At 43.7% G+C, this 25,613-nt stretch overlaps 1 protein-coding gene across 2 annotated transcripts in view; it reads left to right on the forward strand.

The window, feature by feature from the left end:
* FAM114A2 (family with sequence similarity 114 member A2) overlaps positions 1–25,613 on the forward strand; it is a 310,681-nt gene that overhangs the window by 249,631 nt on the left and 35,437 nt on the right. For both annotated transcript variants that reach the window (XM_085617644.1, XM_085617643.1), the window contains 3 exons: positions 17,164–17,243; positions 18,290–18,415; positions 18,504–18,643. In XM_085617644.1, coding sequence (XP_085473770.1) covers positions 17,164–17,243; positions 18,290–18,415; positions 18,504–18,643 — 346 coding nt within the window. The remainder of the gene's footprint in view (positions 1–17,163; positions 17,244–18,289; positions 18,416–18,503; positions 18,644–25,613) is intronic.

The raw sequence follows: 25,613 nt of genomic DNA on the forward strand, positions 1-25,613 counted from the left end.
CCCTCGTGGAAGGGTGCAGAAATTGTCCCAGTATTCAAAAAGGGGGACAAATCAATCGCGAGTAATTACAGGCCAATTAGTCTAATTGATTCGATACAAAAGATCATAGGCCGTATGTTCCTCCACGAAATTCAAACATGGATAGAAGATGGGGATATCTTAAGCCCAATGCAGGCAGGGTTCCGATCCCGGACAAGCACAATAGACCAAGTTTTCCGTTTTGCCAACTTGTATTGGAAGACAGTGGTTTTGGGGAATGGCGCCCTTTATGCGGTGTTTGTGGACTTAAAAGCAGCTTTCGACCTGGTACCACGTAGAAGGCTCTGGCAGGTTTTGAGGGAAATGGGTATTGCACCAGAACTTCTTACCGTGATCATCCGCTTACGTGAGGGAAATGTTGCCCGGGTGCGGTGGGGGGGTGTGGGGGAGGTGACAGAGGACTTCCCGGTTGGCAGAGGCGTGCGGCAGGGGTGCGTTTTGGCGCCGACCCTGTTCTCGCTCTTTGTCAACGGGGTGGCCGGTCATCTCTCACTGACCCCCACCGACGCGCCGGCCTTGGCAGGAGTACGCATTCCCATCCTCATGTTCGCGGATGACACGTTAATTATTTCCAAGACCCCAAGTGGCCTACAAAAGGCCCTCGGATGTTTTGAAGAATTTTGCACAGCGAGGGGCTTGGAAGTTAACACGGGAAAAACAAAGTTCATGTCATTTAATTCCCACAAATCCTTTAAAGGAAAAATGTATATGAATAAGCTACCCCTGGAGGAGGTCACCTCCTTTACATACCTGGGCATAACACTACAGAAAGACATGCGCTGGGGCTGCCAGTTAGATCGCGCCGTGCTACAACACAAACAAAAATCAGGTGCTCTTCTGTCTAGATTCAAAACTTCATTCACAAAGCCAATCTCTCCAGCTTTAGAAATCTATGGGATGAAGGTCCTGAGCTCATGCCTCTATGGGGCTGAGCTCTGGGGCTTCGGAAGTTTGGATAGCCTGAAGGTACTAGAAAATGCGTTTTTACGCAAGATCACAAATCTACCTTCTAGCACGCCATTGCAACCTTTACTATTGGACCTTGGCAAAAAACTACTTGAACATCTGGTGAAGCTTCGTCCAATACTATACTGGCGTCGGCTATGGTGTACAGACGAACTTGCCCATTACAGGAGTGGCTTCGTGGATATAATAGAATCTGATAGGTTCCACAAAATAACTTGGTTACAGAGAATTAAATCTCTTTTGGGTAGTATAGGCTTGATTGAACTTTGGAAAGATCCTGCAAATGCTGTGTTCCCATCCAAAGACAAGTTGAAAATAATGTATTGGGAATGGGTCTATAAGATGGAAATTTCTCAAGGCTTTTCCACCCATCTATCATGCCGTTTTCTTGATTTAAAAGCCTATCCTTCCCTAGAGAAGTACTGGGATACTATTGAAAAATCTTTAGATCGTAAACTATATTTCCAGATACGGGTGGGTACTCTACCTGTTGCAGAATTCACCTCTAGATAGGGGGTACAAGGAACCAAGAAAGACAAATGTTATAGATGTGTTGAAGAATGCGAATCTGTAGGACATGTATTATTTTTCTGTCCAGTGTATGCAGCACCCCGGGGAATATGGATAAAAACAATCTGTAGACTTCTGGGTATCAGAAGATATGCTATAGCCCTCCGCATTCTGTGCACAGATCCCGCACCCCCAATCTGTATAGCTGTGGCTACATTTTTAGGGTGGGCCTGGGGCATAAGGTCAAAAGCTCTGAGGCACACTGTAATTCCCCCCCCCCCCAAAACAAAACTGTATTCAGTTAAATTTACCTGAAGTAGTTATTATATGAAGGTAACCAAAGTAGTGTAACCATTTAGCTACACCATGCTAATACTTGTGTAATATAAGTGCTTACGGGCTGGCCCTACAAATTATGCTCCTTTCTCATTGTTTTAAAAAATAGCTTGTTCGACGGTTGTTTATAGATTTAATAGTAATCTTAATTTTTTTTTAGGTAATTTATTAATTGTTTTATGCAATGTTTGTAAATGTGCTTTTATGACTTAATTGCCGAAAAAAGCTTGATTGATTGATTGATTGATATTGGCTATTTTTACTACAGGGAGCCTGGAAGTATGCAAGTGCATGTTGCTTTCATGACAACATTCTAGTAGATGATTGACACTTTTCAGTCATTGCTTTCTCGATAGCCCGTTGGGCAACCAGAGATTGTCCAACTATCTGCTTCATATGTGCCACCACCACCTTGAGTGCCATCCCACTTTCACTTCCTGCACTGCCAGAGACACCTCCCAAAAATATTATCTACTTGCTAGTCCTACCAAACCCTAAGAACATGTGGGAGCATGATTGTTGATTCAAAGCTGTACACATACTTGGACGAAGAGGATGGGCTCCCATAGGGAGACCAAACAGGCAACAGAGTGTAGAACAATTACATCTTATCCGTGGAAGGAGACAAATTCCCAGTTTACCCTTACTCACCTCTGGGTGGCATAGTAGCCCGTTTTCATGCTTTGATGAAATGGGCAGCAATTCAATCTTGTGAGTTCTTTGGTGGATCATCAACGTCTCCTCTGTGATTTCAGGAACAGCCATGCAACTTCATGAGGTCAATTCCAATACCAGATTTCTGTATGATCAGAGGGACCAAAACTGATGATAATGCTGATTATGGTCCCGGCAGTATCACTTTTGGAGATGAAGTACAGGGCCCCAGTTTCAGCCCTATCCTATCCTACAAGTCACCTGCAAACAGACTCTGTCATTGTGTCAGCAGCTCAATGTAGGCCCAAAACAAACATTGCACCAACGTCATCACCACATTAGGAAACAGTTGGCTGATAGACAATTTGTGCTGTAGAGTTAGTTCCATGGTGAAGGAAGATGGCGGAATAACGCTGCCGCGAGAAGCAGGCTCCGAGACCTCCTCTGACTATAATGCTGGCGAACGGTACTTACCGCCTACTTTGCAATCCTGAACGGCAGAGAAGGCATAGCTCTGCTTTCTCTTCTCAACAGAACCAATAACTATTTAAATCTCCACCAGTCTTCGATGATACTTTGGGACGCCCAGCTTTTGTGCATTCTTGAGAATATCCGGAGCTGCATTCTACGCTGATCAGGCTTGAGCTGTTCCGCTCTCCACTGGCCCGGTCTGCTCACATTGCACGCATCGGCTCCGCTTAAGGTTTGTGCTCTGAGGAGCGGGCGCTTGAATCAAAATTCGGCCACTGCTCTGCCGAGCGGGAGGAATGCTGAAAACAACCCGACTACGAAAACAAACTCGCAGGTGCCAGTGGGGGGTGCGAGTAAGAAAAACGCACCCCGTATGGGAAGACCGGTCTTGAAATTGCTTCACTCAGCGGAAAGTGGCTGACATCCTCACTGCTGCCCCAAAAACGGACATGGGGAGATAATATTGGGGGCAGTACAGCTAGGGCTTGGAGGTCGACCTGATGGAGATTCTGCCAGTTGCGAGGAATTTCTTTCTTCTACAAATATGGATAAAGATACAGTCCACTTGTAGGGTTTGCTGTCTATGGGGGCGCTGGCTTCTACAGTACATCTGATACAGCAACAACCATTCGCTCTGCAGGTCTGGCAGACAGAGGTGAGTACTGGCTCTTCAGATACATGTTTAAACACCGCCGACTTACTATCGCCTTCACAAACACAGTTGCCAGCTTTGGTTGACATAGCAGGTAACAAGGAAGCCAGCCTGCTGCCCGAGGACAACCAGGGCTGCGCAAAAATAGTAGCGGGGGCAGATAATCCTCTCTGAGTCGCCACGGCCCTTACAAACTGCTGATACACCAGATTTAGATTTAGGTGTGATAAGCACATTAATGATGTATCCTCTAAGCAATCTGTTGAAGTTGACATCTCACCTTCCTCATCTATACCCTTGCAGAGCATGAATGATACACGTGCATATCTCTCAGAGGACTGCTAGCCTTTCCTCAACTAAAAACAAAACGCAATCTTAAATCTGCTAAATCTATCAGATATCCTAAAAAGACTGCCAAACTGTTTTGTAGGACACAACCTCAGGGTACTGCCCTAGCACATTCAAAAGTTAGGACAGCCGTCTACATAAATGGGTCACTTCAAAGAGAAAGGTCAAAACCATTATTTTTAGACTTTCTAACACCGGACAGGGTGGTGGACTCACTAGGAGTCAAAATCCTTCTTCCTCTCCCTCTCAAACCGCAAATAACATCTTGGCACACCCATCGAAAATGAATCAGCCCACATTGGACTAGCTCACTCATGCGTATGTAAGGTGTCAAAGGCATCTGTAACAGTAACGACACCAGGGATGGTAGAACCACCTGAACCATCACTGAGCTCAATTCTGAAGGCATTACAGGCACAAAGAACCAAGGCGCAGGAGCATTCTATACCGCTCAGAGCAGATAACGCCATGATTCAGCAATCACTAATAGCCATAACCAACAAGGTGGCCATACTTACCAACGACACAATGGAATTACAGCAACAGCTGTCAGATAATGATGATGCAGTGGCCTTGTCCGGGATCATGATAATCAACTTGTGGCCTTGCAGGGGAAGATGCAGGATATGGAAAACCCGCAACGCCGGAATAACTTGACAGTGCTTGGAGTCCTGGAAGGCAAGGAGGGTTCCGATCTACGGGCTTTTATAGTTCAGTTGTTCCATAGGCCTTTCCTGATTTAGCTGACTAGGATTGGGATTCCCAAATTCAAAGGACTCCTAGGCTGCCAATTCTTTTGAATCAAGCAGAACAATCCAATTACGACGGCCGTGTTTAATCCTTATCTATGTTGACAACTTCTTATTATGTCAAGCTATTGCTTTTAAAGCCCGACATACTACACCTGTGGCTCTGGAATCCGTTTCCTTCATTGTAAAATCAGATCTACGTAAGATCACGATGGATAAAAGGTGGAGGATGCCGCTTCTTATTGATCCGTGTAAAGCAGTCGGGCCCAGGTGTATCTACAGGAACCAGCTAGCTTGAAGGTTATTAAGGATGCTCATTCACAGCTTTATCATTCGGATAGGGAGGCGAAACTGGTGCTTTCTAGATCGCAGCAACATCCTAAAGAATGATCTGAGCGGAATGAATACCTTTTTTGTAAAGGAGATTACTACGACTCTTTGATATCTCTGCCGTCAAAAAGACATGCAGCACTTGCTAAATATGCAGCTACTTTTGTCTTTTCTTCTGTTTTTGCTCTCTTTTCTGACATTTAGGTGGCCCCCTTACTTTCTTTTCTCTTCCTCCTAGTTTACTACATTACTACATTACTTTTTATTTAACAGATACTCAATTAAGGGGGGCTCTTGGTGGCCATGCTTCCTCAAGGCTGTCAGTGATCGACAGCCGGGTAGAGGGGGGTGATTCCTCTTCTAGAACACAGGTAGGGTGGGTGGAGGGGGCAAGAGGGATAAGTGATGGGCTTTCAGGGGGTTTGCATCCAGAGCACAGGGAGGTACTGGGGGTGTAAAATACTGGGGGTACTGATAGCATTAGCTGCAAATGAACCTGACATCTTACAAATGCTAATTGTTTTTATTTATATGTTACTTTTTCTCAAAGTTCATATGCTTATAATGGGGACAATTAGATGGATAGGCTGGAATGTAGCCGGGTTAAACGTGGCATCTAAGCGTCAGTTAGTCAGGGAGGAGCTTAAGCTCTATAAACCTCATGTGGCAATTCACGTAGAAACACACTTGGCTTACAAGGACAGAGGTTTGCTGAAGCAGCTAGGCTTTGAAATAGTCTAATGTACATCACAGGGGGTATCAATTAAAGGAGTAGCGATACTCAAGGGCAAGTGGCTAATATGCAGAATACTTAAAACCTCCTCTGACCAACTTGGTAGATGGGTCATCGCACAATTAGAAATTCATGATAAAAAATACGTTTTTTGTGCAGTGTATGGCCCAAATACGGATGATCCAACTCTTTTCAATAAATTAATGCTTAATTTGCTTGACTGGCACAGGAAATTAATCATTATGGGGAACTTCAATTGTACATTAAACTATGATGTTGATTCTACAAATAGGACAGCCCATCCAAGAATGCGGAGGGTTTGAGAATCGATTTATGAACTGGCTCAGCTTCACTGCTTATCTAACATATGGCGGACATTACACCCCACATCACCGGAATACACATTCTATTTTGCTCCTTATCAGCACTATTCTAGAATATGGCTATGGCTAACAATAGTATTTTAACAACAGCCAAAGTTGAGGTGTGCCCCCGGATAACATCTGGCCATAATCCTGTTCTGCTTAGCTTTCAGTCAGCAGCTGCAGATAAGGCCAAGCGATCTTTTCATTTCCTAGATATTTGCTGTCGGACCCAGAATTTATATAATTTACTCAAGCAGCTTTAACTGAGTTCTTACAGTCTAATGTTGATACTGCATCTCCTGCCATAGTTTGGGACACAATGAAAGCTTACATAGGTGGCACCACCCAACAATATATTTACAGCTTAAATAAAACTAATGAGAATAATGTACGGTCATCCTGTAACGCACTAATACAATTAGAAATCCGGCATGCGGAAGATCTTTGGTTGGGAGGGCCAAATCAAGTTCAACTATATGCTTCTTTAATAGATTTGCATCTACTCTTGGGCAGGATATTGAAAGAAAAGACTGCAGCTGCTTAGAATAAGAACCGCTCTCAGCAGTATGAATATGGGGATCAAGTTGGGAGAATCTTGAAGTACCAGGTGGCGGACAAAAAAAATCTAAAGGGAAAATAGATGCAATAAGGGGCAGTGATGGCATGCTACATACTTCCTCTAATTCAATCTTAGAGCAATTTACTCAATTTTATAAGGGACTTTATACCTCATCTTGTAACTTTGACAATACAGGGCTTGAAGACTACTTAAAACTTTGCGATCTTCCGCCCCTGAATCGAGATGCAGTAAACCTTCATCAAAATATCACTAATGAAGAAATCGCGATCGCTTTAGCCGCATTGCCATCTGGTAAAGCTGCTGGGGATGATACCCTGCCAATTGAATTTTATAAAACTTAAAAAAATTCGAGACTATCGCTATTAAATGATGTTATACATTGGATAGGGGATCAAATGGAAGTCCCCAGATCTTGGGATATGACCAACATTGTCTTCTTCCTTAAATAGGCGAAATCAGCGGATGATTGCGGGTCTTATCGCCCAATCTCTCTCATCGACTCTGATGCTAAAATCTTTGCCAAGATACTGGCTAATCGATTAGCGCCTTTCATGCCAGATCTAGTATTCGATCAACAGCATGGGTTTATATTAGGCAGAGACACTACGGCTCATATTAATATAGCCATAATGGCGTTCAACATCTCTAATAGGACATCTCGCAATTTGGGGATTGTCCTATTAGATGCCGAAAAAGCATTTGATCGAGTGTTATGGGACACACTATGGGCAACACTAAATGCTAACGGACTACAAGGTTGATTTACTAAATGAGTCTGTGCACTATACACCAATCCACAGGCTAAGCTCATATATACCAACTTACATTCTGCCCCCTTTCAGATACATTGTGGCACCCGGCAGGGGTGCCAGCTCTCCCCGATGCTGTTTGCATTATATATTGAGCCGTTCATTAAAGCACTAAATCGGAATATTCACATCGCTCCATTTAGTAACGGGACATCCAAATTAAAAGTTATCGCCTATGCTGGTGACATAGCGTCTTTTTTCTTCCGATCCCGTAACAGCACTGATTCCAATCCAGGAAGAGGCGTAACATTTTGGCTGTCTTTCAGGGTATAAATTGAATCCTCACGAAACCCGACTTCTCCATACTTAGGTCTGATTACAGCTATAACAGGCGGCTGTACTTTCACAACTTATTTGGGGGTACCGATTTCCCCTCTTGTCGAACAGCTATGGAAACGTAATTATGAGTCACTGCTACATTCGGTCACTCAAAGTTTAAAGAATTGGAATAAACTTACGATAACCATAATTGGCGGATGCAAAATCATTAAAATGACAATTTTACCTAAGTTTCTATACTTGTTCAGAGCTATCCCTCTTTACGTTCCCAACTTCTTCTTCTTCAAAAAAGTTGTAGTTAATAGCTTTATATGGGGATATAAGCAGTCACACCGTGCGATACGCTTTCTTAAATTCCCTTTTAGGCGGGGTGGTCTGCAACTTCACGATTTTACATTTTTTAGGGGGCTGCATTCACTGGGCGCTTTCAAAGCTTACTAACTGACAAGAAATCATAATTTGGCTTCTCTCTCGCACTAGGTACGGACAGCAATATGTTTCTTTATAGGATCAATGATCCTAATTACTATAAGAGAGTCCGATTCAAGACCATTAGGGACATGAAATTCTTGACCGCTGCTTACTCTCCCCATAAGATCTAGCGCTACACGCTTATTTACAGCTGTGGAACAATCCAATTCTCCTGAATTTATTCCATGACTCTACCGCTTGGCAAATCAGCTTTACGATTCTGACAGCTTTTGCACCTTCACATCTTTACAATCTGACTATGATCTTCCGCAACAATAATTTTTTTAATACTTACAAATTAAGGACTACTTTTTAAAACGACAATTGTTGCAACTACCACAATCTAACAAATAATTAACATTCTTGCTGAGTCTTACTTTAAAATCACGAATTAGTACAATATACTTCCAACTTTGTCAATTTAGGAGTGATGATACTCATCGTTTAGCTCTTAGATGGAGTCAGGTTTAGGCACAACTACGACTGCTACAGAAATCGTCTCTGCTTTAGATGTTATAAAACTCTATCCATTCTATTAGTCTAATGCTGCAACAATTCCGAACCATTTGTATGCTGTATTACACTCCTGAGAGATTGGGAAATGGGCACAAAGAGCACAGGCATATGGGGGAAGGGGGAGATAGGTCACTTTGTCCAAAGTGCGGACTGATTGCTGCTAATATTCTCCACATGTTCTCTACTTGTCCCATGTTAGGTACGTTTTGGGGGAAAATTATACCATTTATTGGTCAACGTTTGGGTAATGATTCTCCCCTCACTAACAACGAGATCATGGCAGGTCTTAAAGAGGGTGCTGATCGAGGCAGGAGATCTTTTCTCTCTATTGCTTTAGTTGCCGCTCGTCTTTGTATTGCCAGAGCATAGATCTCGTTTAACCCCCCTGTCTTTTCTGAATGGCTTGCCTTTATGAAAGACCCATACGAGAGGGAACGTGCATTGGCCAAAGTAAGAGGAATATGGTCATTACACAAACTAGACCGTATTTGGGATTGTTTTGTTTGATTTTCTCTATACATATACTTTTCTTTTTCCTTTTTTTTTTTTATTCCTTTTCTTCTCGAGTGGAGATTGTAATCTACATGCATGTAATAAATGTTTTGTATTTCTATGTACCCTCGGCGAAGAAAAAAAAAGTTTGTTCCATGGCAGCAACCTCCATCAAAACAGCAAATGCTTTAGCAATTTTGAGCCTCTTCAACTGTCCGAGATGGTGTGACAACTTGCCATTAATCAACCTCATCCTTGAGAACAAAAGGATATCTGCCAAACCAATCACCAAGGACAATGCTAATATGTCATCATAGATGCGCCAGCTGGAAGGAGCAGCTGTTTTAAGAAGACAAGGATTGCTGAGGCCGACAGCCTTGCACCCAGAAGTGTAAGCCAAGATCCTAAACATGTCCTTTGAAGGGCTTACATTGTTTAGGACACATGTAGACGACGCCCTGCAAAATATAGATACAGATACTATGAAATTCCTTGGGGCTTTACAGTTTAGATGATCTGGTTGTACTTTTCGTGGCTCAAGAATGTCCTAAGCATTCAGGGTTGGTTTTTAACCAATATGGAGGTTAAGAGCAATCAAATTCCTGCCCCTCCCTAAATCAGACCATATATGATAAGGACCACATATCCTGCTGGAACCAAAGGAAAAGGGTTTGGCAGATCTAACAGACAAAGATAGAGTGCTACATAGTTGTGTTCTGAGATGAACCAAAAGAGACCATGACAACTGGCAGCTGCTCCCTTTACCATCTCCAGCTCCTCAGGGGGAGAAATTCCCTTTTTGCCCCCGCATGGGAGTCCATAACATCGAACTGAAGGGTGATCTTACACATTCTGTAGTTTATACAGATTCCAAATATCTGCCCACACAGGAAGAAACTTCACCTTCATTTAGCGAGCTTCAACATAAATTCTCCTCCTTCTAAAAGGAGCAATAGACACGGTCCAGAGATCCCAGCAAAACCAGGGATTCTATTCCTGATTCTTCTATATAAGAAATAAAGCAGAGAAATTGACAAGTATTCTAGATCTCAGGAAGCTGAACAAGATCCTGAAGAAACAGTTGTTTTGCATGGTAACACTCCAAGATGGCATAAATACCGGTAGAAGACGGGGGTCATGGGGAAATTTAAAGACCTGCACGGAGAAAATCCCCTAATCCCTATATATCAAAACAACAAGGAATCCGTGGGTCTAAAGAGACAATGCTAAATGCTAATACCCGCAAGTCTGAATGCTGTAAGAAAACAAGAGTCCTCATAAAGAGGACGAAGTCCCATCACCCACCGGAGTGGCATGCTTCATCATCTGGGGCCTCCTCTTAACCACACCTGGTTGACTATCTAAAGAAAAATATGTTTATTCAGTATCTTTAGATTTTTTGACATCTAAGGATACTGAATAAACATATTTTTCTTTAGATAGTCAATTTTAACACACTATTCACTCACACTGCACTTTCCACACTGTTCCACCACACGTCAGGCAGCTTCAGCCTCTGCTCAGATAGGTCCATCTAGGGTGTTAAGTCAAAGAAAACATCCGTGAGCTCCTCCTTTTCCATCCATGCAGGAGTTGTAGCTCCTTAACCACACCAGGTGTGGTTAAGAGGAGGCCCCAGAGGATGAAGCATGCCACTCCGGTGGGTGATGGGACTTCGTCCTCTTTATGAGGACTCTTGTTTTCTTACAGAATTCAGACTTGCGGGTATTAGCATTTAGCATTGTCTCTTTAGACCCACGGATTCCTTGTTGTTTTAACACTCCAAGATGTCCTTGATGCCTCAGGAAGCAGAATTCCTGGCCTCGCTGGACCTTTTCACATCCCCATATTCCAAAACTACAGGGATTACCTCTGCTATGCCGTGGAGAGGAAGTACTTTGAATTTAAGGTGTCCCTCCCTTCGATTTAAAATCTGCACCTTGGACTTTCCCAATGTGCCTGTCCCTGGTATCTGCTTTCATGTGCTGACAATGTTGCCAAATATATCCATCCAAGGGAAGAGGCAAAAGCTACTGCCATCTGCATCACTCTGTTGCCTAGATTAGGGCTGACACTGAGCAAAGAAAAATCCTTATCGGAACCAGCAACACAACCTCAATCCTTGGGAGCAATCCTGGATACACAGCTGGGAAAGGCCCCAATGAGGCCCATACAACAGGAGCTAGATAATGAATGGTAACTAATACACAGCTTGTGGGGTGGCACAGTCCAAGCCAAAGAGAATTCTCTCTGGCACTGCTGTGGTTGAAAAGTCCCTCAAATCTCCAGTACTGGGCTCCCATTCCAGCCTTGGTCAGACAGATTAGTACTGACTACAGATGCGCCATGGAGGACTGAAGTGCCCTCATGCAGGCGCTGAAGACCAAAGACCTCTGGACAAATACATAGAAGGTACCCCACATAAACATCATGGACATACTAGCCATAAGACAATACTTCCTCCTGAGAGTAGTAGGACAAGCAATCCATATCAAGTCTGACAAGACAACCTTAATGTTATCAAATACAAAAAGAGGGACGGGGGGACAATTCACCTGACTCGGTTAAATGGCTCATTCTAGAAACCAAACCCAACATAACAAAACAGAGTCTTTTTGCAAAAGAACAGCGTTGGATTCACCGTCTGTCTTCAGATACCAACGGCCTCAATGATGAAATTCCTTGGGGGTCAATCAAGATCTAACCTGACTGACTTTACCCTCCATTATAATCAGCCTCTTTCACTACTCTTTGGCTGACATTTCCCGCTACTACGCCACTTGAATTTATGTATCTATTCATTTACTTGGCAACTAGTCTTTAAATTCTCGCTGTGTTGTGTTTCACTATATTTTGTTGATATTTTTTTGACTTTTTTGATTTGACCTCACATCATAACAAACTGCTGCTGACCAACACGCTTTACAGTATGAATAATATCTGCATATCATTCTCTCTCTTTTTACTGCGATGTAATTTTACACAAATACAACCACTTTCTACATAACACTGTCTCGAGCCTTTTCACTGTCAAGTATAATGTCTAAACAACATTATAATACTCTTTGTACCCCTTAACTCGGCCATTTGCTTTTCAACATCTGATATTAGAATAGAGTATTACACTGTCTCTCTCACATTACATTTAAGGATTTATATCTATCCTCACTCCATTCAAATATGGCCGCTGCCCTAACTGGCTTTAACTACTGACACACTATGGGCCGTCCATCTCCCTATCACATGACCGATATCACTAGCAAAAGTCCTTCGCCACTTTCTACCACACTACCTCCCGGACTCGGTGGAACGGGTAGGTCACAAGGAGTAGCGTGAGTTAACAAAATGTAGCCTGTACTTTGAACCTGGTTTCTATTGTAGGTTTCACATAGGGGCTACCTTACTGCCACGATTACATGCTCACTTATTTGTAAACCGTTACCAGCACCGTTTCCATTCAGCGACCTTTCCTCGGTCTATTAGCGTTGTGAATGGAACCGCGCTTCTTTATGTGTTTATTCGTGAGCAGGATTCTACTACAACCATGTTAAGTCCCTCACTTATACTTTCTTACTTTGATTTGCTAGCGAGTGCAATTTCAACACGAAGGGTAGAGACCACACCACACTTGCTACAGCTCCAACAATTGCTAAAATATATTGTGATGATTCTGTTGATTTAGCCATCTTCGTTATATAATATACCCGCTTATCAACAACGATACTCCCTTTGGTATACACTTTACCTAAATCGAACTCCTACCCCTGCGACTCTATTGGAGTTTACATAGAAGTAACATCTAAGTTTTCTAGACACCACCTACTGGTCACCGCCACATCATTCCTTATACACAAAGGACATGTTTCATTGTAGACTCAACCGGTTCTATACATATTCTCCTATTAAGCACCACACTTGCTTTGGGGTTGTAGACATGGCACGTACCAATGTAATAACGTTTACCATGTATATTATCAACAACTGATCCTTTAGGTTTACTTTTCCATCTACTTAAGACAGGTAGGGACCCCCATTTCAAAACGAGCAGTACCCAACAATACATGATTCACTGTTTATTAGGGATTATGTGTTTCTTTCACTGCTTCTGCTCTGTTTTGTTACCTAATTTACCAAGTGCATTACCATTTTCGGTACAGTCCTACTTAGAGAGGAACTCTAACTCATGTACAATCCACTGAGTACTGTTGATATCTGGAAAATTACTGAATAGGGTGAGTTATACCTTTGTATTCTCTGCTGCTTTTAATTTAAATTGGATGTCCACTTTGTTGAGTATTCACATCAGCTCACCGTGGGATTTCACCATCACAATTTTTATAATTTTTAACATGCCAATTGGTATATTACCAACCACCATCGTTGAGACGAAATGAGAGTTGAGAATGACATTGAAGGCATGGTTTCCAACTGTTCTATACAATGCATACCTGTGTGTTATATTTCTATAACCTCCCCTTCTTCCTTTACAGGTAGCTCCTGATCACAACAGGTACTATACTCAAGCAACACTTGATTCACTACACACCTTAATACCAGTAGATTTTAGATGTAGATAGTTCCTTTTTTTGATTTCTGGTCCTGACAAATCGCGAGTACATTAACTCAATACGAGAAACATGTTGACTGTTACACATTTTTTAACAGAGGACACTCTAACACGAGGCATTATACTCGGACTAGTGCCATGTTCACACATTTTTAACTAGGGTAGCAGGCCCCCAGAATAAAATTAATTCCTATCAGGCACTCCTAACCCTATTTTAAATCACCATCACACATCTACACTATCCGGGCCCCACACCCGCACTTCACCATACGGCATTTGGAAAGAAGATCTCCGACAAAGTGCCCCTTTTTAAGGGCGCCTGTTGGGTTTTGCACCGCCGACCCGACGAGGAGCAACCTTAATGTTATGCCTAAGAAAACAAGAAGGACCCAGATCCTGACGAATCGGAAAAGGCATAAATGTTATGAGTGGACCATCTCCAGTCAGATGTACATCGCAGTAGAAAGCCTACTGTGGCACCAAAACACTCATATGGATGCACTCAGTCAGACACTATTAGACTGCCATGAGTGGGATCTCCATCAAGATTAAATGAACTACATCTTCCACAGTGGGGGCGGCCCACACTAGATCTGTTTGACACATTGGACAACAGTAAACTGCAGTATTATACCAGCAGGTTTTGGCAACCAGGACCTGAAGTTAATGACTTGCCACTTAAATAATAACGTCTTTTTTTTAAAAAACATTTCTTTTATCCCTTTTTCTCCATCTCCTATTGTCCCTCGGGTACTGAGGAATGTGCAAGTGGATCACTGTATTCTGATTCTCATTGCCTGGATTTGGCCACATGATACAGATACAGCAAGTTCCAGAACAATTTCCAGCAGTGCTGCTGAAAATGTATTCTAGGCTCCTTTACAGACACAATGGAGCGATACTCCATCATGTCACCAAATCACTAACTCTGGCAGCCTGGGACCTGACCACCTAGAATTCTGTCATTTAGATCTGTTGGCTCAATGCAGGAACACCCTCGAATGGGCATGAGCTTTGCCAACCATGAACACACCGCACCAAGTGGAAGCATTTCTTTGTATGCTATTAAGTGAAGGAATTCCACCCGTTAGCCATATAGTTTCATAAAATACTTCCTTACTTATGGGACCTGGCCAAGAGTGGCCTATCGTATTTTTCAGTGTTGAATGTAGCCAAGATTGGCCTTAGTAATTCTTCAATGAGAGTCCACCTGGCTGCAATCTCGACATTTAGTAGAACGAAAAGGACTTCCCCCCACTCTATTTTTCCAAGAAATCATAAAACAATTTGTAAAAGGACCGTTTAGGTAAATTCCTCCAATACAGCATGCACCAATGCCTTGGGAGCTAAATACCACTTCATCCTACATCCCTTTGAACCAATCTACAGAACACACCTAAAGTTCATCTCTTGGAAGATACCCCTCCTCCTAGCACTTACATCAGCAAGAAGAGTAGGATAGTTGCATGCAATTACTGTAAAGCAACCCTTTCTCCATTTTACAAGGGACATTGGTATCCTGCAAACCAATCCTAAATTCATCCCAAAGGTCCCCAGGGACTTTCATCTGTAGGAACCTGTCACTCTGTTTCCAAACTCCAACTACATCTGCGTAAAAATCTTTGCACTCGCTAGATGTGCGCAGGCACTTTAGGTGTTACATGGACAAGAAAAAAGACATTTGTTGGGCCACCTAACGTGTTTGGGTCCTTTTGCCATAGAGGAAGAGGCTGGCCCCTGCCCAAACAAGGAATAGCACGTTGACCGTCACCCCCATCACTTTCTGCCACAACAAAGCGAAGCGTCCACTCTAGGGAAGAGTGAGGATGCACTCCATCAGGTGTCTGTTGATGACAGCTGCACTGTATGCTGGTGTGCCTTCTCAAGACGTGTCGTGCAGCGACCTGGAAGAACAGGCATATGTACACCCAAAGACTACTTGGGTGTGATACAACAGCTGACTCAACAGTGGGGTAGGCAGGCTTCTGCAACCTATTTCAGACAAAGTAAGCCTACTTCTCAGTTTATTCCAAATGTTCTGTACTGCTTGCTTTATGATTCAAGCATATGAAAGCTTCTGTGATGGAGAAGAAATTGGTTACTTTAATGTAACTCAAGTTCTCCAGTTTTGGTACCTTTCATATGTTCACATGTAACCCATCCTCTTCCCCAGTCAGAGGCTTACTTTTATCATATGCACTCGTCAAACCTTTGTTATGAAACCTGAGCTGTGGAGGCCTCTAAGTGGGGCTCAGCACTTCCACTTCATTAACTGAATTTTGATTTTTTACATCAGGTGGATGGGCTACTAAACAAACACTTTTGTTGACTTCTGTGGACAGTTTAACACTCTACTTATTTACAGCTCCTGGGGATTCCCAGCCCAATGACTAGGAATTATTCAAGTATGACAAGGTATGAAAGCTAACCAAAGCTGGAGTTACAGGTAAGAAATTACCCTAGTGTTGTACATAATTCTCAAATATTGATATCTTTCAAAAAATCGGATGCAACTCACTCTCCTTTCCCTGCTTATAATGAAACTTACTCTTGTACATTGACACTTAGAAAATCTGCAGGTAGAGTTTCACAAGGGAGTTTTAGTTCACTGTCTTGCCATTTGTTTTGTCAGTGTTTGTGCCGCTTAATGAAGTGGATAGACTGCATATATTCTTTTCAAAGTTGAGTGTAACTAGTACTCTGTTGTGTTCATGTGTGTGTCTCCTTCATTGCTATGTGTGTTTATACACATCTGCACCATGAATACCTTTCCATGTATGTGCTTGGGTACTTGTTCAGGTGCCTGTGTTTGATTAAGGATTAGTTCTACAAGTAGATGAGTTACTTACATGACTACTTGTTTTTGTGCAAGTGTCTGACTTGACTCACTTGTATCATTTCAGTGTTTGCTCCTTAAATTTTATGTTTAAAAATGTATCTACGCCATGGGTACCTGTGTTCATCCATGTGTTTGCTTCATTATATCATTATTTGCCTGTAATTCTGTGATCTATTAGAAGTTATGGAATGATTAGGACTTTCAAAGTCCAGATTAATGATGGCTAAGTGAAGAATTTGTTTATTTTTAGATGCCGTTTCGTCCCACAAAGGCTGTATTATTGCATCTTGTAAAAAGCCTTAGTTATAGAGCCTATTGCCATGTCTGTTATAAATCAGTTGCTCCACTATCATTTTAAAGTCTAGAACTCCTGTATTGCACTTTCTGTTTTACAGTGTCTATTAAGTTGCAAATATTTGCTCTCGTGCTTGACCAGAATCACTTTGTCATTTTTTAGGGAATGAGGACTTCACTCATGAATTAACTACTTTGTTCATGGAATTACATGTCTCTACAAGACCAGAGAAGCTGGCCAGGGTGAGTGGCCCCTAGTCAGGCTGTATACAATTATTTTGTTGGTTTACCTATATGATACTTGGCAGAGGAGGCTTTACATGACTGAATTTTGGCTCAGACTGTTGTGTCCATGACTATTGTCAGTGGCTGCGCCTTTCCCTGACACTTGCTGAGTCTCATCTGCAACTAAGCTGAAACTATGTTGACCCTGACCCCAAGCATATTCCATTCTTTTCTAAGAGTCTTGATATGAGCAGAGGTTATTTGCTCCTAATACCTGTCTGGGGCTGTTCTGTACTTAATGCTGATTATGATTGTGCCTGACCTATAAGACTGCCCTTGGTCTTTGGCTGAGTTTGGTCTTTCCTTGCTTTTGGTCCTGAGACTTTAGAAGACTGCACTTTTTCTGACTCTTGGCTGAGTTTGGTTGTTGTTCACTCGACTGACTGAGGTATTTTGTCCCTTGCGCCTGGCTGCTGCTATACTATCCCTGATCCAGCTGCTGATGCTCTGCTGCCCACAGCTCTTTGATGACACTTGCTTACCCTGATGAAGTCCTAGTTGTCCTGGACATATGATTGATGATCTGCTGTTTACCAGTATTGAATCATGCTCTGCTGTCCTTGACCCCTAGTTGAGAATACCCTGTCCTTGGTAGAAGCTAAGGGTGTCTGTTCCTAGGCAGATACCCGAGGCTGAGCAGAATCTTTGCGTTGGTCAATTTAGTTTGTATTATACATTGGGCTTTCAGTGCAAATGCATTAGAGCACATAAATGGGAGGAGAGCAGTCAGAAATGCTATGGATGTGCCAAATGCTTTTTTTTGTGAGACATTTTCTCTAGTGTAAAGGTGATGGAGGTAAGCAGCAACTGATATCAGAGTAAAGTGGCTGAGCCTTCAGTTAATTTGCTTCAAATTGTCAGTGTTTTTTAATGTAGCAAATGATTAGTGGAAATAATTAGCACCTGTTCGTAGCATCTGAGAGAGGCAGATCTGAAAATGGGAGCTATGTGGCTTTTCAGTATTTTTAGGAGCAGCACACATATTTCTCCTTACTCTTTTCCAGGCCAGGACTTCTGCCCAGAACTGGATGGGTACACTGAACATGGAGGTGGCTCCAGAGGAGTTGCAAACAGATGAGAGGGAGACAGGCCCAGAAGATGCTGCGCAAGAGGCAAAGGTTTCTGTTGAGGTAATGAGATACATACCGGAATAACCGACATAGAGCCTGAAAACTGAAAGAGATTTCAATTATTATGTTGTCTGTCTGTCTCCTACAGGATATGCATGTCTTTGCCATTCGAAGCCTTGCTGAGCTCACTGCATACTCCATTGAGACCTTCCATAAGACAGCTGCTTTGGTCCTACATGAACAGAAGCAAGAAGTGACTGCACTTGCCCGAGCAAAAACCCTGTCGCTGTGAGTCCCACCATCAGATCTTGTTATTTATCCTCTGCCTGACTTTCTCCGCTTGTGCCCAAATTTCTGATGGATACTTCTAATTGCAGATTCCTCACCTTTATAATTTCCCCAGGCATCAGACTGCGACTGGAATTCTTAAACAGCATTGATCCCTTTGCACCAATAGGTGGTGCCATGCGGCTCTGCTTTGACTTGGTTCATCCCTGAAAGGGGTGATGGAGCCGCATATAAGTGCCACCCCTACATGCAGAGGCCCTTTCCTTTCTTTCTGTGCCTTTATATACTGATCCCTGGCTTACTCCCTAATTTTTCCTTGCCAGTTGAGTTTATTCACCTTTTGATTTTGCTGTGTGCAAGGGAACTATTTCCCGTCCTAAAACGTATGATTTTAACCGTTTTAGGCACTATTGCAATCAAATGTTTGTGACAGATCCCCATGGGGTGTGCCTCTGGTGTTTGGGTTTGGGGCATGACTCCCACAGACTGCAAGGAGGGTGGCCTTGTGAATCCGAGGCAATCCAGGAAGGCAAACTGAAGCTGTAGGTGGCCAAACACCAAAAGAAGTCTCAGAATTCCCAATGCTGCTCAAAGTTGAAAACTATGACCTTCTCTTCTCTGAAGTTCCATCTGGCTTCCTTTGGATGGGATACAAGCAATTCATCCATTTGAACACCCTAGGATCATTTGTGCTCACCCACAATGTGTTTTGAGGTTATGAATGTGGTTTTGATTGTATGTATGTATGGTTGAGTTTAGGTTCTAGTGGGGTACCTATTTTGTTTTTTGATTAATGTATATTTATTGATGAATTGTGATTATTTTGACTATATCCATATATGTTTTTTGCATGATGAATATGTTTGTATAAATTGAAAAAATGAACTTTACCACATAAAAAAGTTAAATAAAAAATGAAAGGTCTATCCTTATACCTTTAACTCTTCTTGAGTACTTTTGTCCCAGTTCTGTCTTGTTCTTTATCAAGGACCTATTTATTAGGCCACAGTACAGATTCTCTGAACCGGTTTTTGTTTTCTCTCTGAAGTACTTTGCCCATTACCCCTTGTTTACCGGTTCCTTATCCCGCCTTTGGGGGTCCCCCTGTCTTATTGGTGAAAACTATACCCATGACAGGTCCTCCCCACTATGTAAGTCTTTTGGTAAGTCGAAGTGAAATCGCAAGAAGGCCAAGCTGAACTCATCCCAGTCCTGCTACTCTCTCCTCCTCAGAAGTTGCAAACATGTCTCTTGGTCTCGCTCTTGGTCCCTAGCTGTTGAACCATATCTGCAACTGATCCCAGTGCACCTTGCATTTGGGGCCATTGGCGGCATTGCTACAGATTGAGGCTTTTAGAGAGGCCATGTTCCGAATCTTTGTCACTCTTCTGGCTCCCTCTGGTATGCCTTTGAGTCCCAATTTTCCATGGAGGACTCCAGTCAGTTTACCGCATGCATGTCCATTCTCAGTGCTGGCTGTGCCTCCTGAGCCATGCATGGGTTTTTCTCCGATGTCAGAGCCAACTTCCAGTTTTGCACCAAAATCCACACTTGTCCTTTTGACACGGATGCCGGCCGCCACACCACTGGCACTGTGTTGGAGAACGAGGCAGCATCTGTGAGGCCTGCACAAATAACATGACTACATTTGTCCTTCACTGGGAACCAAACACCCAATTGTAGCGCCTGACTCTCAGAGGGTAGCGTTGCAGAGCAGTCTGAGGCTTACTCAAGGGAGGTGGTGTGGGCTAGTAATCGCCATTTGCAGGTGCACAAAAATAACACTCAATAATTGATTGTCCAGTCTGTACTTTGCTTTATAAAAGTAAGAGTACATTTATTAAACACACACACCACTCAATACTATGCACCAATTTACAAATATACATAAGCTGTTGGAATTACTTTGTGACATTGCATAACATCAACACCCCTCCCGCAGGGGGGGTGGGGTCTAGTACCACCACTCCCATGTATGCACATCAACTTGCCCCCAATGCAGTTAGTTGAACATAACCTGGAGCGAGGGCCCTGCGCACTGGCACCATCCCAGTGGTGACCCACCCCATTACCTCAACAAGCATTAAAAAGGGGTACACCTGCCTTGGTGACACATGACCCTGACTGAGCATCTCCTACTGACCATAAAGTATGCACCTCTATATCTTAAGGGCTAGCAGTCTGGGGTCTTCACCTAAGCGCAGCAGCAAGAATCCATGTTTACGCACACTTTAGAATGACAGTACTCATCACCTTGGTTGATCATTTGAATGCATTGCAATTACAGCCCCTAAGGGCATCACAGATGAAATCACAGGATTGCGCATATACAGCCAGACACCCTAGCAGGACTGTCTGGCAGCATAACCCCACTTGGCTTATGACATCTCCTTACACATTTGACTTACAGTCCCTTCAAAAGAAGTACTCCTGGCAACTACACTTCTCCTGCAGTGTGCCTCTTCACTTTAAAAGGAATCCCAGGTAAAAGCATGAGATTACGTAAATACAGCCAGACCCCCTAGCAGGAAGGTCCAGCAACATAACTCCATTTAGCTTAACATCACCTTACACAGGTACTTCACTTTACACATGTGACTTTCAGTCCACCTAAAAAGAAATAACCAATAGTAAATGCATTTCGGTGCAATTACACCACTTCACCTCCAGGAGATGCCCTTCTCCAGACATCCCCAACTCAGCCCTTCTGCTGAGCCCTTGAGGGGTTATTCTTCCAGATGCCCCGTGAAACTTAGGGGTGGACTGTTCTTCTTTATGCTGGGGGAGACTGCGGTGCTCCTGCCGCCCCCCTGCACCCCTTTTCACAGATGAGGTTGACCCCCTCCTCTGGAGGCCACCAGGCACAAAAATGGCAGATTTCTTCGTGCTGGTGGGGGGGGGAAAGACTGTGCTCCCCCAGCACCTTTTCACAAGTGAGGGTGGCCCCTCTCCTCTGGGGGCCACAAAGCACCAAAACAGCAGATTTCCAAATTCCTGGCGAGGCATTATGGGGCACTTCATGCTCCTCTTTACCAGCCCCCGCCACTGGGAACACTCTCCTCTTCCCTCAGGGTCTCTGATTCAGCAGGGTGCTGTCTTCGCTGGCTCCCTGCGCCAGCCTCTCGCCAGGCTCTCCTTCTGGGACTCACCAGCCCCCGCCACTGGGAACACTCTCCTCTTCTCTCAGGGTCTCTAAGGGGATGCCTTCTGCAGGGAACGGTCTTCACTGGCTCCCTGCGCCAGCCGTTCGCCTGGCTCTGGGCCCCTCTTCTCCCTGCGCTGGGGCCACTGCTCCTGCGCACCGGTCCTGGGCTTTCCTTCTGGTGCTGGTAGGGTCCTGGGGGCAGTCAGGGGGTCTCTCCTTCCAACTGCCCATTGCGCCAGGCTCCAGCACCTTCTGCCTCTGCCGACCACACCCCAGAGAGAGCTTCTCTTCCTGTGCAAGCACTTTTTAAAAGTTGAGTAGGGGGCTGACAGGAAGTGCCTGCTGGTCCTATCAAACAGCGACACATCACTTTTCCTGCCCCTGCTCCCTCCTTCTTGTCCAGCCTCTGTGTTTGTGCAAAATGGCCTCGTCCAGTGTCTCTGGCCACATGGCCACTGAAACCCAACTCCTTCCACGCTGCCTTCCCTCCTTGGGCTGCTGCCTTCCCTCCTTGGTGCAGCCCGTGCCTGGCACCCAGCGACAGCAGTTGATGGATTGGCCTGCAGACCCTCCCATCTTCCCTTCGTGGAGAGGAGGCCCTCGCTTGTGGAAGAAAGGTTATCAATCCATCCAGCTGAGGTCAGCCCTCAGCCTGGGTCTGGTCCTGGCTGGCTCACAGAAATATGACAGTTCTGGATGACCCAAAAGCAGTACAAATATGACTTTGGACTCTGCAGAATACTTCTTTTCACCTCCAATACAATGGACTTTCGTGCATGTCTGGAAACTGTAGGCCTTGTGGAAGTTAATTTAGCCATGGGCCCCACATTCCCTTAGGGAAATAATGAAGTGAAAACACAGTAAAACACACTGACTTTCCCTGGCATGTTTCCAGTGTATAAAGCCTATTCCACCCAATACTGCATAAGTCCTGCCACACCATTCACTTTGTAGCTGCTCCTAGACTGCACACACTAGGAATCTCCCCTGAGCTGCCCGTACACGTGTGCACACGTATGTACACATGTGTCTGCATGTAACCAGCCCGGTGTCCCTTACTCCAGCTGCTGCGCAGTGGCCTGGTCAAGCCAGGGGAACACCAGTAAAATCCCCATGCTGTCTCTTACATCCTGAGTTCACTGTGGGTGAGTCCCAACTTATGAGGCTCCCCCACAGTAAAAGCTCAACAATTAGGTGCTCAAAAATCAAAAAATCCGGGCGGCCCATAGTGTCAGAACCACCTTCTAACACACGCCGCGCCCAGCTGATTCCTACAGGGAAGAAGTAGCCACTCTACATGGGTACTGTGGTAAATAAAAATTCCTTTACCGGGACTGAATTTGATACAGAAACATTATAAAATAGCTCAGTAAAATGAGAGGCAGAATCCGTGATATTAGAGTTTCGGAATGGGCTTTATTCCAATAATCGATTATAATCGGATGCTTCAAGTTCCATCACCACGGGGGTTCAGGAAGTGAAGTACATACTTTATTGACAAGAAGTAACTTTTATAGTACATACATTATAATGAAATGAATACAGTAGGCGTAACAATTGATAAGGACATTGACGTTTGGTCTGCGTAACCGAAAATGGGTGTAATAATGAGTAAAAAGGAACATGATTGGTTATGATGTAATACATAGGTGGATCTATAAGATAATACTTGGCATAGATGCGCGCGCAGCAGTATGACGTGTAATTGACGTGTAACTAGGGGGTGACGGGGACTTGACATTTAGCTCTATATGTGGAGACGAGAAGTCTGGGGGGTCAAGTCAACCTAATCCCAAATCATATCTAACATCCTATGTTTAAAGAACTATGTTATCCATAAAAGAGGGACTCTCGGACAGAATCTATTCTATACTGACTGTGCGTGCGTGTACAAGCGTCTAAGTGTCTACACTGAATGCGAGGGGGTAGGAATATTCCATGGTAACAGGGCTATGAATTACTTGCATGAGGACAGAGAAGATGGGCCTTTTTGCTTGGTAACTGGAAGAATGTTTACTTAAACTACTAGGCAGGAATGCATCGGCTGAGGGGGAGGCAGATAATTCGAAGGTGAAATACAGTTCTTGGCAGAGAGTAGGCTGATGTCAGGCTTCGTGAGCCGCGCAGAGAATGAGACAAAGTTCATGGTCACAGATGCAGGCTCGGACTGGAGCTTTCAGAGGCAGAAGGCAAGAGGAGTTTTGATGACAGAATCAGGGCCTACTTGCCTGGACTGTAAAGTGGCATAAGTGAACCATATAAAGCCGATGGCCTTTCATATTTAGGAATGGGATATCCGGCCTATACATGGCGGATCTGTCAAAGGACATGTTGACGGTGGACGCACATGTATTTGCGTCTTCATAACTGGAACTGGAGGGAACATACATGTACTTGTGACATGCACATGGAACCGTTGGGGTCCAAGATAGGGGACATAACTGACCAGAAAAATCCATATTTCCACATTCCCTCCTTGTCCCCTACTTGCCCTTCAAGAGATATCAATCTTCATCAATCCATTGATCTGTTCATATAGCATCATTTGTTCTTCTTTCTTCTTCCGGGATCTTGAATGAAAATCTTGATGTGGAATGCACGATGTGGCACACAGACCACAAATTGCTGGTCCACATTGTAGACATAGACAGCAACTGAATAGTATGAGAAGGCCAATACCTAGGAAGGATAAAACTCTCCATCCCCAGGCTGATACCGCATTCCAAAACCAACTGGACCAAGTCCAAGTGCCTGGGTTCTGGTGTATCTGGCTTACAATCTTATGAAGGCGAGTGATGGCTTTATATACAGATGGCGAATTTTCTGGTATGAATACGCAGCAGCTTGATCCGATGACCCTACAAGCTCCGCCCCTATCAGCCAGGATGACGTCAAGGACAAGACGATTTTGAAGCACAACAATCCGCATAGCAGACTGCTCTTCCGTTAAATTGCCTAAGGCGGAAATAGTCTCATTCACTACTGCTTCAAGGGTTCTAGTTAATCTACGTATCAGCTTACTATTAGTAACAGTACCTATATAGGGAAAGATGCCTTTATTAAAATCTACATACTTGTCCCATGCCGTCTCAGTGTAATCGACAATGGGGAGATCTCTCCGTTCTCTGTTGTGTACTAAATGAATATTTCTGTAATAATCAGGAGGAGCTAGGAAAACAGGTGGCAAAAGGAATGCAATGTAGCAGGTACCATCCCAATCTAGAGGTAGACGCATATATGCAGTCTGACCACATATAAAGTAGGAGTGGCGAGAAGCTCTAAATGAAGATTTTCCTTGATCACTGAATTCTACTATAATAGTGCATTTACTATGGCCCATATGTATGGAACCAACCTTTTTTACACATAATTCACCCCTCGCTGGGAATACTGACATGGTGGGTAAGACTAGTTCAATTTCAGATACGACATTCAGAATCATGAGATTAGGTGTAAAATTACCTAATCCATATACTTCATTTTCTAGATCAGTTCCTGTTCTTTTGGGGCGACCCTCCTTGTCAGGGTAACAGACCTTGAGTAAAGCTAGGTTCAGATTTCCCCATACCCAATGATCTTGGTAAACTGCTGTGTCTGAGTCTATGGAATTAATTAAGCTAAACCATGCTCCACAGGAGCCATTATGTGTAAATGGATGTGGAAAGAAAGGCAGGACTCCTTCATAATTCTGATAGGGAGGGAGTCGGCCACACACCCAACAATTGGTGGCATTACTAGTCTGATGGGAATGATGTAACATACTAATGAAAGTGTTATTGCGCAGCGCAAGTCTATAAGACAATTCATGCGGAGGTAAGTCACTAA

Source organism: Triturus cristatus, chromosome 7 (assembly GCF_964204655.1).
Source record: "Triturus cristatus chromosome 7, aTriCri1.1, whole genome shotgun sequence".
Lineage (NCBI taxonomy): Eukaryota > Metazoa > Chordata > Amphibia > Caudata > Salamandridae > Triturus > Triturus cristatus.